The 17,477-nt window shown below is 37.3% G+C and overlaps 2 protein-coding genes across 2 annotated transcripts; one reads left to right on the top strand and one right to left on the bottom strand.

Annotated features, from left to right (window-relative positions):
• Positions 1–20: 20 nt before the first annotated feature.
• On the top strand, positions 21–7,205 carry LOC142233793 (uncharacterized). Its single transcript, XM_075304864.1, has 10 exons — positions 21–158; positions 210–282; positions 396–581; positions 639–752; positions 1,115–1,271; positions 3,247–3,608; positions 3,668–3,808; positions 3,878–3,933; positions 3,998–4,066; positions 6,964–7,205. Exons 1-10 carry the CDS (start codon positions 121–123, stop codon positions 7,094–7,096), a joined length of 1,329 nt encoding a protein of 442 aa, XP_075160979.1. The 5' UTR covers positions 21–120; the 3' UTR covers positions 7,097–7,205.
• On the bottom strand, positions 7,110–8,353 carry lsn (vacuolar-sorting protein SNF8). The gene is made up of 4 exons (XM_075304969.1): positions 7,946–8,353; positions 7,645–7,774; positions 7,429–7,575; positions 7,110–7,369 (listed from the first exon to the last, which is right to left on the bottom strand). The coding sequence occupies exons 1-4, from the start codon at positions 8,283–8,285 to the stop codon at positions 7,228–7,230; spliced, it is 759 nt and encodes a 252-aa protein (XP_075161084.1). The 5' UTR covers positions 8,286–8,353; the 3' UTR covers positions 7,110–7,227.
• Between the last annotated feature and the right edge of the window lie 9,124 nt (positions 8,354–17,477).

Below are 17,477 nucleotides of genomic sequence, written 5' to 3' on the forward strand. Positions count from 1 at the left end.
GATGGTGGTCAAATGGTCTAATGCTTAAGGGTTGGTTGACCAATGTTCATTGAGTAGCGGTCGAAGATTCCAAATAAAAAAATTAAAATATGTTTATGAAAAGATATATCGCATTAAAAAATGGCTTCGGAATCACTATTAGAGAACAACAATCTTAGGTGAGCATACACTTGCAAATATTCTCTATTTCTAACATTTAAAATTTACAGTATTCTAAATGAAGTAAGCCAAGGCTGTGAGAAATTAATTGCAGAAACTCAAAATGACTTGGAACTTTTTAGAGTAAGTTGTCATTATTGTTTGTCATAAAAATATACTTATACAGATTTTCGTATATTTCATAATACATTTCAATCATAAAATATATTTCTATCAATCTCTCCATCCAAATGCAGAAGGAACAACAAGATTTAAAAACTCAACTATTGCAGTTTAAAGAGGAAAATCAGATTTTAAATAGCAAATTAGATCAACTGAAAAAATCATCTGAAGTCAATGAATCAATAGATGATGCCACACGACAAAGGTTAAATAATGAAGCTATCAAAAATGTTAAAATACAAATTGACCTTTTGGAAAATGTAAGTTTTTAAAAGTATGTACAAACATCAGACACTTATATCTCAATTGGATTGTAGGAAAACAAGGATTTGAAATCATTAAATAGAAGTTATCAAAATAATATTGAACATTTGGAAAAAGAAATTAAAAATTATCGCCAGCAGCTGTTTGTGCCACAGTCAGCTTGTGAAGTAAGTACAAATCTATTGATAATCGTTGAATTTAGAAATTGGAACTCCGAAGAAAACGCTAAACAACAAAATCCATATATATGTAACAACAAACACCGACTATAGTTTTAAGCTTACATTTTTAATATGATTAAACGAAAAATCTGTGAGTTTTGCTGAATCAATGGTTTTAATTTGTTGAAATAGCATAAATCAAATAGCAGTAATGATTATAGCATTTCAGCAAAAGTGATTGAAATAACTTTTTGTAGTTATTAGAGACTTTTTATTTTGAGCTTGAAACCCAAAAATATCAAATCATGTATAAATCAAAAAAATAAATTTAACATGTTTATATTTTCTTCCTCTTCTATTAATTTTAGGTACAACAGAAATATAAAACAGCTATTCAAGTTCTGGAAAATACAATTGTTAGTCAAAAGTCGCAGCTAAAAGAAAAATCACAAATAATCGATAATCTCTTCGAACAGAGAAACCATTTGAGAGTAGTAATCGAAAAACTACAAAAATCTATTGAAGGTAAGTTAAGGAGTATTCTTATTACACTCATAGAAAAAAGTCTGCAAATAACAGCAGTCGATGTCTGCTGTTATATTTTTGTACTTCAGGGCCTAATGAACAATAAATTATAAAATTTTTAAGTTATAAATTTTTCCCCAAAGCATATTTAAGAACCAAAAGTAATTTTTGGTATATTTTTGCACTGTAACATATTTACAAGCTCATAAATACGATCAGCAAACATTTTGTTTGCTCTTATGCCTCAAATCAATAAATATTCAGATTTTTAATCAATTGGTATAGATTTTCATAAAATATTGCTTTAATTATGTTAGGATAGCTCCTAAGTTGATATTTTTATTTGTTTCAGCCAAAATAAAACATGATTTGGTGTAGTCGAGCTTAAAAAATAGCAGGAAATGTTTGCTATTTCAGCAAACAGTGACTGCTGTCCCTTTTTCAGCAGACTTTTTGTTGTTCTGTTAGAACAACAAAAAGTCTGTTAAAAGGGGGAAAACAGTCACTGTTTGCTGAAATAGCAAACATTGTCCCCTATTTTTAAGCTCGATTACACTAAAACATGTTTTAGTTTGCTAAAACAAATAAAAATTTCAACTTAGGGGCTGTCGTAACACAATTGACCCTCTAATGTCCAATCCCGCCATTAGGCGGGCTTCATTAAATAAGGAAGCTTTTAGAAAAACACACCTAAAGACAACAAAAACGAATAAAATAAAAAAACTTAATTGAACCTGTTCAAGAGCCTTTGCATACACTGAAATTTACCGTATACATTTTTCTTGATTAGTTTTCTAGCTTTTGTGTAGTTAACATTGAATATTTAATCAGCTGACAAAAAATTTGCCCAAAAATCTGAAAAATTATCAAATTGAGGCATAATAGGGAAAATTTATAACCTACAAATTTTATAATTTGCTGTTCGTTAGAACCTGAAGTACAAAAATATAACAGCAGACATCAACTGCTTGTTTTTTGCAGACATTTTTCTATGAGTGTACATACCAATTCTGATCTTCTTGCCTATTTGTTATCATAAGGGTAGGCTTTTATTTATTTATTCTTTCACAGCATGTAATTTTAAGCTTGGGGAGCCACCGTGGTGCAATGGTTAGCATGCCCGCCTTGCATACACAAGGTCGTGGGTTAGATTCCTGCTTCGACTGAACACCAAAAAGTTTTTCAGCAGTGGATTATCCCACCTCAGTAATGTTGGTGACATTTCTGAGGTTTCAAAGCTTCTCTAAGTGGTTTCACTGCAATGTGGAACGCCGTTCGGACTCGGCTATAAAAAGGAGGTCCCTTGTCATTGAGCTTAACATGGAATCGGGCAGCACTTAGTGATAAGAGAGAAGTTCACCAATGTGGTATCACAATGGACTGAATAGTCTAAGTGAGCCTGATACATAGGGCTGCCACCTTACCTAACCTAACATAATTCTAAGCTTTTGGGGGGAATTTGATTAATAATTTATATTTTTTTAGGTAGCCCCCTCTATCTGAATAACATGTAGAAAAAAAGTTGATGCGGTCACCCCCAGTTTTGTAGCATATTCGAAGACAATTTCAGAACACCAAAACTTTTTTTCGTGCACCCTACGACCCCCCGAAATACATTTTATTGTGCTGTGTCATAATTTGATCGAACATATCGTTGTTCGTGGTTGATCAGGGGCTATATTTCGTGCATTGGTCATTTTTGACTCCGACGTCAAATTTGATTTTTAAGCCAAATTTGGGGGTCCGTTTATATGGGGGCTATACGTAAAAGTGGACCGATATGGAAAAATTTTTGCATGATTGTTAAAGACCATATACTAACACCATGTACCAAATTTCAGCCTGATCGGATGAAATTTGCTTTTTTCAGAGCAATCGCAAGCCAAATTTGGGGGTCCGTTTATATGGGGGCTATATGTAAAAGTGGACCGATATGGACATAAATTATGATTTTTCTTCATGTTTTTTTTTTTAGAAAAGAATACCGCATTGGCTAAGTATAACGATGTCAATGATACTATCGTCAAAGTGCAACACCAATTACAAGAATCTATACAGAATAATAAAGAATTGGAAAAAACTCTAAAGGAAAAAAATTTACGGGAACAAATTACATTACAAAAGATACAAGATTCGTTAGATTTAGCGGAAGCTGCATTAGCTGAGAAAGAAGAAGCATTAAATAGCCAACGTGTCGTTAAGGAGGAATGTGAAAATATTGCCTCAACCATTGTTCAAGTAATGGATGAAGCTGCACGTAAAGTGGAAAATGATATGCAAAATATGCGAAGAGAATATTTAGAAAAAGAAAAGATTTTAATCGAACAAAACACGAAGGTAAACAACAAAAAAAAAATATGCGGAACTATTTAAGAAATAACTAAATTTATTTATAGCTTAGGGAAGATATGCAAAATCGTAATAAACTTTATGAAATGTTGAATACAAAATGCAAACGATTTGAACAGAAATACAAAGACGTTAAGAGTTCAAATGACATGTTGGTAGAGCAATTGGAGTTATTTAGAAAAACTATTGTAAGTGTAGCACTACCCATCCTATTCATGGACATTAATTTTTTTATGTATTAATTCTATTTGAATCAGCATGAAATGAAGAAGAAAATTGAAGAGCAGCAGGACAGCTTTATAGAAAAAAGAAGGTAACAAACATTTCAAAAATTCTATAAATAAAGAAATAAAATGTTCTATTCAATATCCAAAAAGGGATTTGCCTGATGAACAAGAAGTGGAAATAAAATTCTATGTGGAAAAGAATAAGCAACTACATGAAAGGTATATTTGAAATCATTTTTTGTTTTGTATTTCACTACACACAAAGGAAAAGTTTAATTTAATTTTATACCTCATGCACATTAAACTCCCAAATTCACTTTACTAGATTTCGACTGCCTTATAAAAAAGAGTTTTCAAATGCACTTTTAGTAGATCTTGAATACCTATTGGTATTATTGAATCTTATTAAAAAATAATATCTTATTAAAAATAACATATTTGTAGTTAAAAATTATATATAAATAATATTTGAAGTTTACTTTACAACTTCTAATGTCACTAATGTATAATACTCTACGTACCATTAACTCATTTATGAAAGTTATCGTACATTTCACGACATATTGTATTCCTATCGTAAGATTAGGATTTATGCTTGTCGTTGGAAAATGGGTAATTACCAAATTTGTGAAAATCAGGAGCTGTAACTAAACTAGCCCAATTCTCAATAACAACTCCCTATTCCCTGTTCCCCTATTCTAAACAAAATCTCCCTGGGGAATTTTTCTTTATTCCCTTTTCCCTTATTCTAAACTGGGAAACTTCGAAAATGAGAAATTTTTCCCTTGGGGAAAAATTGGTATTACAAATAACAATAAAAAGGAAACAAAAGTTTACATTTTTTAGGAATAATTCCCCCCAAAAAAATCAAGGGAGTTGTAACCAAAATGCATCATTTCTCTGTAATTTCCGGTCGAAAACCTTAAATTAAAATTGATGATGGGATGCATCCAACTACCGAATGCTCATCACAGATCTGTACATATTTTAAAAATTATTTTATATAGAAAATAAAGGTTTTACATTTAAACTATAATATCCCTTCCTGTTTTAATGTAGGTGCTTGTTTCTTAAAGGAGCAATAATGCGAACATGTGTCCCACGTGGCGTAAAAAGCTAAAGAAATGTACTAGTTTTCTTCTTCCGTTTTGATGAAATATATCCAATTCGGGCATAGGTGTTCTTTAACCCTAGGATAGACTACTTGGTCTGGACAGACCAAATTTGACTTTGAGGCTTAGTGATCGAAAGCTTATCGCCTATCCTAGGGTTAAATATATTTATGACTTCTTTATGAACTTTGTTCAGGCTACTCTGGGCCACAGATATGTCTCGATCTTTTCCTATGCCCTTTTTGGTAGCCACCTTCGACAAAGAAGCGTAGCACCTAATCTTACTAGTGGGGATAATCCAACAGACTTGCGTTGAGGTGGAATGTGGGCTGCAAATACATCCAACAGATATTTGAAGGCTCGATTATTTACCCTATAATATTATATCACAATGGACTGAATGGTCTAAGTGAGTCCGAATCAAATTTGGCTGCCACTTTAAACCTATAAATCCCATGAAATAAGTAACAACCTCTTCATGTACAAGTATGTAGTTACAACGTTTCAGGCAACTCAAGTGGGTTAATGGAATCGCGTAACTTTCTATTTCCTATCCTTTAGACCTTGTTACGTTGATACGCCTCTCCTCAGCTACTACCATAAACCCGACGTTTTTCGTGTTTAACTCAACTTTTACATCAATTTAATACAATTTCAATTCAAAATTTTAATATTAAAAATTTATTAAAATAAAACAGCTGACTTCGAATATTCTGAATTATTTCTCCCATGTTATTCCCTTCCCCTACTGTTCAGAATAGGATTTTATTCCCGGGGAAAATGAATTTCCAGGGAACACATTCCCTAGGGAATATTCTGAATTGGGCTAAACATGATTAGTCGTAATGTAGACCAACACATACATTCCTGGGAAGTGGGTTTCTATCCATAAGATGGTGGTTTGGATGATTACTGCGATAACAACCCAGGAGCAGTGCTGCCGCTACTACTTCAATCGAAGTATTTTGCTTCATTTTCACAAAATTTACTTCGTCACTCCTTCTTTCAAAAATCTGCTTCACTTTTTGTTCTGCTTCAAATTTTAAAATTTTTCCCCATATTACCTAATTGTTTTTCCTATTCCTTTAATTACGATGAACATAGCGGTTTTAATCATTGAATTATTAACCGATGTGGACCAATTTTTGCATAGTTGTTAGAGACCATATACTTACACCATGTACCAAATTTCAGCCAGATCGGATGAAATTTGGTTCTCTTAGAGGCTCCGCAAGCCAAATCGGGGGATTAGTTAATATGGGAGCTATATATAATTATGGACCGATGTGCACCAATTTTTGCATGGTTGTTAGAGATCATATGCTGAAGCCATGTACCAAATTTCAGCTGGATCGGATGAAATTTACTTCTCTTAGAGACCCCTCAAGCCAAATATGTGGGCTATACGTAAAAGTGGACCGATACGGCCCATTTGCAATACCATCCGACCTACATCAATAACAACTACTTGTGCCAAGTTTCAAGTCGATAGCTTCTTTCGTTCGGAAGTTAGCTTTTTTCAACAGACGGACATGCTCAGATCGACTCAGAATTTCACCACGACCCAGAATATATATACTTTATGGGATCTTAGAGCAATGTTTCGATGTGTTACAAACGGAATGACAAAGTTAATATACCCCCCATCCTATGGTGGAGGGTATAATAAAATGAATTCTATTGTTTGTTTTCAAAAATGTATGCTACTTCAATTTTATTCAATCTACTCCACTTTTTTCCAAAATCTACTTCACTCAATTTGTCACTATCGGCAGCACTGCCCAGGAGATACTGATTTGACAACATGTAGTTGTGTTACATCCTATTGCAATTCTAAGGGCATATATTTGACACATATAGTGGTTTATTGTATATTTTGGTTAAAACACAACACAAAATATCTCGTATTGACATGAGTAGTATTTTTTCAGTTATAAGATTAAAGCTCTATCACTTCAATAACACAATAAAATGTCATTTATATTTTGGTTACATTCTTTTCAGTTATCGCTTGACTTTACAAGACATAACAAAATTATTTGAGCAACAAATTTACTCATTACAAACCGAAGTGGCCAATTTGAAAGCAGAAAATAAGATGCTAAAATCAAAAATCTCGCTCAATAAAGATCAATAGCAATCGAAACAACTTACTTTTATAATATATTTGTGAGCATATACAAATATCATTGTTATTATTTTTATACATTTAAATAAAATTAAACAAATTCTTTACCTAAATCAAAGTGGAGTATTACATATTAACATTCATGTTGCATTTACTTGGGTCGTCCTGCCGGGAAATAAACTTGGAAACCAATAACTTGTTTCCTCATCTTGTTCATCAATCCAACAGAGACCTTCACTAACAACTTTCTCCAAAGATTGACGGGCTCTGTAGTCGGACCATCTATAATGTTAAGAATTTACAAAATGCGTATGTTTTGCGGAGAATGTTTCCATACATACCCTAATTGTTCGGTTAACATTGAAAGAGTTATAAAACCCTGTTCCGTATTTGAAGCCTGGGTTAAAATCGTCGTTTCCTCCATGCTCAGTTCTCCTGGTATAGACTGGACTATATATTTTCCTTTGCCTACTTTGTGAACAACAAATCTGTAATGTTTTGGGAAATGAAAATATAATAGCTTAGCTTTTTTCAATTGGAACAACAATCTTCCTTACCCGTTTCCAAATATACTCAACTTCTTGCTAGCCATTAGTATATCTTCATTTGTTATTTCCTGGTGTACTGCATTTTGGCCCCTAGCTGCTATTAAACGACGTCTCAATTCATTTAATTCCATTAAACCACCTGTACAAAAAAAATAATAAAATAACTATTAACATTAAGAAATTATGCCCTCAAGAACAAGTAATGTAATCGAACATCAAACTGCTGACGTTGACTACTTAAATAATTACAAACATATTGTTTAATGAAAGTATTCGGAAGCAAAGGTTATAGACTCGCTATAGTGCTTACCCGTTTTATGATTCGCAGCCAGACATACTTCGACAACCTGCACACCTAATTCGTAATAAAAATCACCCATTCCCAAAACGCTCCAGAAACCTTTACCACTAGCCAAGGGATCCACGCCGATAGCGGCACACATTTCTTGGAATTGTTTTCGAAATTGAGCATTCTTCTTGATATCCTGTTTATGGCTGATCGAAAATTCTTCAAGTTTTTGACGAAACACTTCCATCTGTTTGGTCATTTGTTCCAATTGACTTTCCTGTATATCCGTTCCCTTGTCTTTTAATTTCTCAGCAGCTATCTGTTGATGCTGAATGGCACCTAATCCAACTCGCCGTCTCATTTTGGAATTATAAACTATCTAGGATATCCAATATAAAGTTTTAAAAAACACACCACACTCAATAGCTAATCAGCTGGTATTAGTCATTTTCATGGTGTAACTTCCAGAGGTAAGATAAATGCAGGGTACACTTATAAGGTAGAAGCATAAGGGTGTAAATATAGTCATAGCGATAAGCGGTAGGCGAAACATTTTTGCCGCGACGACAAATACAATAGGCTTGTCGGCAAAATTTTCCTCTTTTCTTGTTATGAGCTTTACATACTATCAGTTATTCCAGACGGAATGTCGGTGTTTGTAAAGAATCTTACAGTGTGTCGGATCGATACGACTTGTCGGCGATGACTAAATAATCGGTAAATGTGTTATCGATCCCATAAACATGCAGCGGACTTAACTTATAATGTGCACAATATAACTGATAGTCTGTTGTTGTTGTTGTAACAGTTTTTAATGTAGTTTCATCCATTTTGTTCTATGCTTGTGTAGTTCAGCTGGTAGCCAGATCAAGGAACTCTGCGACAAGGATGGGGTGTGTCCAGAGTGATCTGGTAGTGAGACGGGTAGGCTTAGCTGGGCAAGCAAAAAGGTGACGAGTGTCATGTGGCCCTTGATTAAATATGGGACACACGTCAGCTACGCTGCTATCAATCACTGATAAGTATGAATTGAGGCGGCTGCACTTGCCTGATCTTAGTTGGGCCAAAACTACCCTTGTCTGCCGTGGGAGGTCTCTCTCCTCCGGTGCAATGGGTGGCGGTCGGACTCCGAGAACAGGATTAAACTTGTAGCTCCTCACCGCTTCAGCTACAGCATCCTCATGAATCCTGTTCAGACCTGTCTGGTATGCTGCCTGATCTAGAGGCTCTCTTTTGTAACGCTGGATCTCGGGCTCTAGAAGGTGAAGATCAACCCTTACATTCCTGGGTGGAGGTTGTCTATCCACAAGATGGTGATTCGGATGAGAACTTCGATGGCAACCCAAGAGGTACTGCTTTGACAACATGTAGTTGTGTCGACGCACTGGGATGATTTTGGTCTCCGCATAAATGTGATCCAGGGGTGTACTGCGGAGACATCCTGTTGGGGTTCTAAGGGCAGCGTTCTGACAGGTCTGTATGTTATTCCACTGCGTATCGCTCGTTTGAGGTGTCCACACTGGCGCTGCATAGTTTACTACTGACCGGACAATTGCCTTATATGTAGTTAACAAGGTTTCTTTGTCCGCACCCCAAGTGCTGCCGGCAAGCGACTTGAGGACCTTGTTTCTACCGCGAAACTTATCACAAATTGCAGTGGCATGGGCGGACGACTTATAAAGGCTGTCGAATGTGACCCCGAGAATCTTGGGGTAATTTGTTGTCGGAATTGTTCCGCCATCGACTCTGACATTCAACTGCCTGCATACTTCCGCCGTCCATGTAGTGAATAGTGTGGCTGAGGGTTTGGTGGGAGATATCCTCAAATTTCTTGCAGTGAAATAACTGGTAAGATCAGCGAGGTAGACATTTAATCGATCGCAAATGTCATCAACAATGGGCCCGGATGCCATGATTGTGCAATCGTCCGCATAAGACACAATCTCGACGCCGTCAGGAGGGAGTGGAATCGAGGACAGGTAGAGGTTAAACAGTGCCGGAGATATCGCCCCGCCCTGGGGAACTCCCTGTTTAACTCTACGGGGTTTTGACTTCTTGTCCCTGAATTCCACGTACGACTGGCGTCCACACATACAATTCAGAACCCAACGCTTCGTTCCTGCCGGTAGGGACGTGTTCTCGATGTCCTCGAATAATGTGGCATGGTTGACCGTATCGAACGCTTTCGATAGGTTAAGCGCCACGAGGACCGTCCTATGACACGGCTTGGGCTGATTAAGTCCCCTATTGATATGTGTCGAAATGGCATGTAAGGCTGTCGTCGTACTGTGTACCTTACGGAATCCATGTTGATGGTGGGCAGCTGGAAAATTCTCCACAAGGCTAGGGAGGAGTAGTGCCTCAAGTGTCTTGACTACTGGCGAGAGAAGGGATATCGGTCTGTACGATTCACCTTTACTCGAATCTTTGCCTGGTTTCAGTAGTGGAATCACCCTTCCCATCTTCCAGACATCGGGTATAATGAGTGATTCTAAGGACAAATTGAGGAGTCTGGTCAGGTACTCAACTCCCAGTATTCCCAGATGCTTCAACATTAGCATTGAAATTCCGTCGGGGCCCAGCGCCTTAGATGGTTTCGCGCTGTTGATGACATTGGTAACTTCGGCTGCGGTAAATTGTGGTGTGTCGTCGGCTCGGAGACCACGTATGCGACGAGTGGCTCTCCTTTTCGCTCTATCACTCTCGGGATGCTCGACAAACAATCGGTTGAAGTATTTGGCGCATCTCTTCGGATCAGTCACAGTCACGTCGCCAAAGGTGACTGAAATCTCATCATCCCTTGTAGCGGGGTTCGATATGGCTCTCACTGTTGACCACAATTTACCAGTTCCTGTGCCTAAGTTACATTGCTTCAGGTGCTCTAACCAAGTGTTCCTCTTGTGCTCGTCGACTATCTTACTAATCTCTAGATTTAGTTCTCTGATTCTAGGATCAGCAGGGTAAGCACGACGGCGTTCATCACGCTCGTCTGCGAGTCCCGCCGCTTCGGCTATGAAGTTGGGCCTCACTTGGGCAATTCGACCAGCGGGTGTGAAGCGAGCGGCTGCTGCGTTGATGATGTCCCGGAACGACCTCTGGGAAACATGAACATGAGAGGGGGATGGGAGCTCACTGAAGCGGCGATCGGTGTATTCTCTGAAGCCTTCCCAGTTGGGTTTCTTTTGATTGATAAACGTCCGGCGTTCAGAGGTTATGAAATCGGAAGGTCGGTTAATGGTGAGAATTATGGGAAGGTGGTCCAATCCCAATGAAATGACGGGTTGCCAGGAAACGTCATTTATCAGACCAGGCGACGCTAAAGATAAATCTGGCGAACTGCTGCAGTCACCCATAATTCTCGTGGGGGTCTCTTCGTTCACCGTGCAAAATGTGGAGTCATCTATCTGCTCTGCCAAAGCTATGCCTCTCTGGTCATTACCTAGGAGTGAATGCCAAAGTTCATGGTGGGCATTAAAGTCTCCTAGAACCAATCGGTTATGCCCGCACAATAGCCACTCAATGTTTGGGCAATAACCTGGATCACAGCTACCAACCGGCGGTATATACATATTGTATAGCTCTATCTCGGCAGCCCCAGACTTGACTGCTACCCCCATACATTCCATATACGGGTCACTAGTGTCTGGCACAAGCGGGATAGGTCTATACTGCGCGGAACGGTTTATTATGAAAGCCAGGCCACCACCTCCACTTCTTGTGCGATCCTTTCGAAGCACATTGTATCCATCACAATGGCGTAGTCTGCAGGTGGAATTCAGCTCAGTCTCCTGGATCGCTGCGACCCTTATCCTTTTCCGATTCATAAAGTCCACGATTTCGCTAATCTTACCTCGGAGCCCGTTGCAATTAAATTGCAAAAACGATGCACTATCCGGAACTGGAACAACAATATTGGGTGTAAGATGCTGCAGCGGAGAATATTGTTGTACGGGAGATGTCGGGGGGGTCGCATAGTCCGATGACCCACTGCTGCTATCGCTGGCACAGCATCCTGCCACGTAGTCAGTATGACTATACTCTCGCAGCGATGTTAAGCCGGAGCAGTTCCGGTAATGCACCCACTCCAAGCACCGGTTACACCTGACCGAAACCGAACGGTGGTGGATCAGGTTTCGGCAGACTGAACAATACCATGGTCCGGGGTTCTCCTCTATCCCGGCTCGGACCAACAGCAAACGGAGAAGGCTCCCCGGGATGCACCTTCTCCAACACAAAAAGACGGACGAAACAACACGTACACTGATGTGGCAGCCGCTGGCCAATGGATGGGGTCCATCGGGTCAATCCGGTACACAGAACCCGCCGCCGTGGGATTGCGCATTACAGACTGATAGTCTGTAATGCGCTTTACTTGCACACAATAAATGGAAGCTTGGCCCCAAAGCTTCAAAAAAAGTTTAAAATATTTGAACTTTTTGGCTGTTTTGGTAGGCTGTTTTGTTTTTGACATTAAAAACATTTGTTGCTTCCAGGTTTGTAATTGAAAATACAAATTTGTTTATGTTTATGAAGCGAGCATTGCGCTTTTCTATGTGTGTTGGAAAAAATAAAGCCATTTTTATACCCTTCACCACTACTGTGGTACAGGGTATAATAAGTTTGTGCATTTGTATGTAACGCCAAGAAGGAAAAGTCTGAGACCCATCGTTTAGTATACCGATCGTCTTAGAATTAAATTCTGAGTCGATTTAGCGATGTCCGTCTGTCTGTCTGTCTGTCCGTCTGTCTGTCTGTCTGTTGATGTATTTTTGTGTGCAAAGTACAGCTCGCAGTTTTAGTCCGATTGTCCTAAAATTTGGTATAGGGTCCTGTTTCGGCTCAAAGACGATCCCTATTGATTTTGGAAAAAGTCGGTTCAGATTTAGATATAGCTGCCATATATATTTTTCACCGATCTGGTCATAATTGGCGTGTATATCAACCGATCTTCCTCAAATTCCGTACATCCGAATATTTTATGAGTCTCGAAAAACTTGCAAAATATCAGCCAAATCGGTTCAGATTTAGATATAGCTCCCATATATAGCTTTCGCCCGATTTACACTCATTTGCCCACAGAGGCCAATTTTTTGCTCCGATTTAGTTGAAATTTTGCACAGGGAGTAGAATTAGCATTGTAGCTATGCGTGTCAAATTTGGTTGAAATCGGTTCAGATTTAGATATAGCTCCCATATATAGCTTTCGCCCGATTTACACTCAAATGACCACAGAGGCCAATTTTTTGCTCCGATTTAGTTGAAATTTTGCACAGGGAGTATAATTAGCATTGTAGCTATGCGTGCCAAATTTGGTTGAAATCGGTTCAGATTTAGATATAGCTCCCATATATAGCTTTCGTCCGATTTACACTCATATGACCACAGAGGTCAATTTTTAACTCCGTTTTAGTTGAAATTTTGCACAGGGAGTAGAATTAGCATTGTAGCTATACGTGCCAAATTTGGCTGAAATCGGTTCAGATTTAGATATATCTCCCATATATAGCTTTCGCCCGATTTACACTCATATGACCACAGAGGCCAATTTTTAACTCCGATTTAGTTGAAATTTTGCACAGGGAGTAGAATTAGCATTGTAGCTATGCGTGCCAAATTTGTTTGAAATCGGTTCAGATTTAGATATATCTCCCATATATAGCTTTCGCCCGATTTACACTCATATGACCACAGAGGCCAATTTTTAACTTTGCACAGGGAGTAGAATTAGCATTGTAGCTATGCGTGCCAAATTTGGTTGACATCGGTTCAGATTTAGATTTAGCTCCTATATATATGTTTTTCTGATTTCGACAAAAATGGTCTAAATATCAACATTTTCCTTGTAAAATCGCCACTGCTTAGTCGAAAAGTTGTAAAAATGACTCTAATTTTCCTAAACTTCCAATACATATAAATGCGATAAATCATAAATAAACTTTTTCGAAGTTTCCTTAAAATTGCTTCAGATTTAAACGTTTCCCATATTTTTTTACTAACATTGTATTCCACCCTAGTGCATTAGCCGACTTAAATTTTGAGTCTATAGATTTTGTAGAAGTCTATCAAATTCTGTCCAGATCGAGTGATATTTAAATGTATGTATTTGGGACAAACCTTTATATATAGCCCCCAACAGATTTGACAGATGTGATATGGTATCGAAAATTTAGATCTACAAAGTGGTGCAGGGTATAATATGTTGAAATACAATTAAATACTTGTTTTTTATAAACACTTTGATTTATAATATAGTATCTGATCATATGTGCTTTGAATTTTTGTATGTATTCATAGAAAATAATTTTTCAGTTAGTTACCTTTCTTCTTTCTTTTCACTTCAAATTAAATTCAATAAATTTTTTTTTGTCATAACCCTTAAAACTATTTGCTGATATTTATCTGGTTATGGGCCCAGATATGGCTGAAGAATTATTCTCTGTGCATCAGTTTGAGGGTCGGAATTTCGACAATTGGAAGTTTCGGTTGGAGACTGTCTTAAATGAACATGGCTTGATGGAAGTTGTTCAGAATGATGTTTGCTTGTTGGTATCTCAAGAAACGAACGAAGCTAAAAGAGATGATTTGCGGAAGAAAGATGCGAAAGCTAAATCCATCATTATTAGAAGAATTGGTGACTCTCATCTAGAATATGTGAAGGACTGTAAAACGGCCTATGAAATATTGATTTCCCTTTCAAATATCTTTGCAAAGAAAAGTATCTCCAATCAGTTGTTTTTGAGAAAGAAACTGCTCACGATGAAATGTGAAGAATCGGAAAATTTGTGTGATTTTTTTCTAAAATTTGATAGCGTTCTAAGGCAATTGAAGTCGTCTGGTGCTACCATAGAAAAATTGGACGGTATATGTCATTTGTTATTAACTCTTCCAGAATCGTTTAGCAATGTGGTAACGGCCATTGAAACTCTCAACCCGGATTCATTAGAGATGGAATTTGTGAAGAATAGGTTATTAGAAGAGGAACGCAAACGCAAATGCAAAAACGAAGAAAATGTGCCGATTGAAAATGTTGCAATGAAAACAACATTTAAGTTCAAATGTCATTATTGTGGGAAAATAGGCCACATGAAGAAGAATTGTTTCAAATTTAAAAAAAAGAACAATCAGGTTACAACGGCGAAAACAAAAAGGACAAAAATGAAAGGCAAAGAAAAAGTAATTTTGTAGATTCGAATGTGTGTTTTGTTGCTAATAATGACAATGGTCAAATATCCTTTAACTCCATGAACTGGATTGTGGATTCTGGAGCAACCGACCACATGGCAAATGATGAAAACTGTTTTTATGACCTACATAAGTTAAACATTCCAATAGTAATTGGGGTTGCGAAGGATGGGGTATGTATCGAAGCGGACAAGGCTGGAACAGTGATTGGTTCTTTAAATGTTAATGGAAAACTTTTGAAATGTACCATCAAAAATGTTTTGCTCTGCAAAGATCTAAAATGTAACTTGTTTTCTATTCGCCGAATCGAGGAAGCTGGAATGAAGGCGGTATTTGAAGACCGAAAGGTTAAAATATTTAAAAATGATTTGCTAGTATTACAGGGTAAAAGGAGGAACAAAACCTACGAATTTCAAATCAATGTTGAAACTGTTGAAAGTGCAAATCTCGGCAGAACTGAGCAACAATTTGACTTGTGGCATAAAAGACTTTGTCATCTAAACTCAAGTGATATGAAGAAGTTACAGTCAATGGTTGATGGCATGGAAAAGTTCGACGTTAAAAAGACTTTTTGTGAATCGTGTGTTTTTGGGAAACAATGCCGTCTGCCTTTTAAAAACAAAGAAAAATACGTGTCATCATCTAGAATTCTAAATTTGGTGCACACTGATGTATGTGGGCCAATTCACCCTACTTCGTGGAACGGAATGAAATATATGGTGATATTTATAGACGATTATTCCCACTTCACTTCGGTTTACACCATGGCAAAGAAATCTGAAGTCTTAACTCATTTCAAAACGTTCAAAGCTATGGCTGAAAATTTGCATGATGTCAAAATATCTAACTTACGATGCGACAACGGGGGTGAGTATACCTCTAAAGAATTCAAAGACTTTTGTAGAATATCAGGGATAAACATTCAATACACAAATGCTTATACACCTGAGCAAAATGGAAAGTCAGAAAGAATGAATAGAACATTAATCGAAAAAGCCAGGAGTTTGATATCAAGTTGTGATCTACCGAAATACCTTTGGACGGAAGCTGTATATTGCTCAAATTATGTAACCAATAGAAGTCCAACCGCATCATTTTTGGAGAATAAAACACCTGCAGAAATTTGGACAGGAAAGAAACCAAATTTGTCTCACTTGAGGGTATTTGGCTCTGCAGCATATGCTCATATACCAAAAGTTTTGCGACGAAAACTGGATACAAAATCTAAAAAGATGTTTATGGTAGGCTATAGTGGAAATGGGTATCGTCTTTGGGATGCAGCAGAAAAGAAGATAGTTCTATCTAGAGATGTAATTTTTAACGAACAAGATTTCAAATGTTCAGATAGCACAAAGAAGACACCAATGTGTGAATTTGAAAGATATGAAAATGAACCGGTTCATGTAGAAAATGGGTTTGATCAAAATAACCGCGTTAGTGAGGATGAATCATTTGAAGAAGCGATTAGTTATCCAGAAGAAATTAATGAAAATATTCAACAGCCCAACGTGAACGATTCTGAAAATACCATGGAGCTTCGAAGAAGTTCGAGAGTGATAAAACCGCCATCTCGATATGATTACATTGCTATTGCTCTAAACGCTGAATGCTTTGTATCTAACGTTCCTCGTACATACAAGGATGTAGAAAATTTTGATGATTCATGCGATTGGTACAAAGCAATAAAAAGAGAACTTGATTCATTGGAAAAGAACCAAACTTGGAAACTCGTCCAACGGCCAAATGGTAAGAGTGTTGTTGGGTGTAGGTGGGTATTCAAACGCAAATTGGACACTGATGGAAATTTTAGCGAATATAAGGCACGTGTTGTTGCAAAGGGGTATACACAACGTCAAGGATTTGACTACGAAGAAACGTACTCCCCAGTTGCGAAAATTGGCACGTTTCGCATCTTGCTAGCTATTGCCAACAAAATGAAATACCATATACATCAAATGGATGTAAAAACCGCATTTTTGAACGGAATTTTGAAAGAGGAAATTTACATGGAACCCCCAGAAGGACTCAAGTGTGACAATAACATAGTTTGTAAATTGAACCGTTGTATTTATGGACTAAAGCAATCACCACGCATATGGAATGAAAGATTTAACAACTTTATAACCCAATTACAATTCGAACGATCTAAAAATGATTATTGTCTTTATGTAAGGCAAAGAAATGGATCATTAATTTATGTATTGCTCTACGTTGATGATTTACTAATTGTTGGAGAAAATATAAAAGAAATCGAAATTATAAAATCAGCACTGCAGCAAGAATTTGAAATGAAAGATCTTCAAAATATCGATACCTACTTAGGCGTTAAAGTCACGCGCAATATTGAAGAGGGGAAAATGACTCTTAGTCA

This window comes from Haematobia irritans, chromosome 1 (genome assembly GCF_050003625.1).
Source record: "Haematobia irritans isolate KBUSLIRL chromosome 1, ASM5000362v1, whole genome shotgun sequence".
In the NCBI taxonomy this organism is placed as follows: Eukaryota; Metazoa; Arthropoda; class Insecta; order Diptera; family Muscidae; genus Haematobia; species Haematobia irritans.

Excerpts from the sequence above, each read along its gene's own strand:
- LOC142233793 (XM_075304864.1), top strand. The coding sequence starts at position 121 with ATGGCTTCGGAATCACTATTAGAGAACAACAATCTTAG. Across the intron at positions 3,609-3,667 it reads TAATCGAACAAAACACGAAG|CTTAGGGAAGATATGCAAAA; the intron begins GTAAACAACAAA and ends ATTTATTTATAG. Across the intron at positions 4,067-6,963 it reads AATAAGCAACTACATGAAAG|TTATCGCTTGACTTTACAAG; the intron begins GTATATTTGAAA and ends CATTCTTTTCAG.
- lsn (XM_075304969.1), bottom strand. The coding sequence starts at position 8,285 with ATGAGACGGCGAGTTGGATTAGGTGCCATTCAGCATCAACAGATAGCT. Across the intron at positions 7,775-7,945 it reads GGCTGCGAATCATAAAACGG|GTGGTTTAATGGAATTAAAT; the intron begins GTAAGCACTATA and ends TTTTTTGTACAG. Across the intron at positions 7,576-7,644 it reads TTGAGTATATTTGGAAACGG|ATTTGTTGTTCACAAAGTAG; the intron begins GTAAGGAAGATT and ends AAAACATTACAG.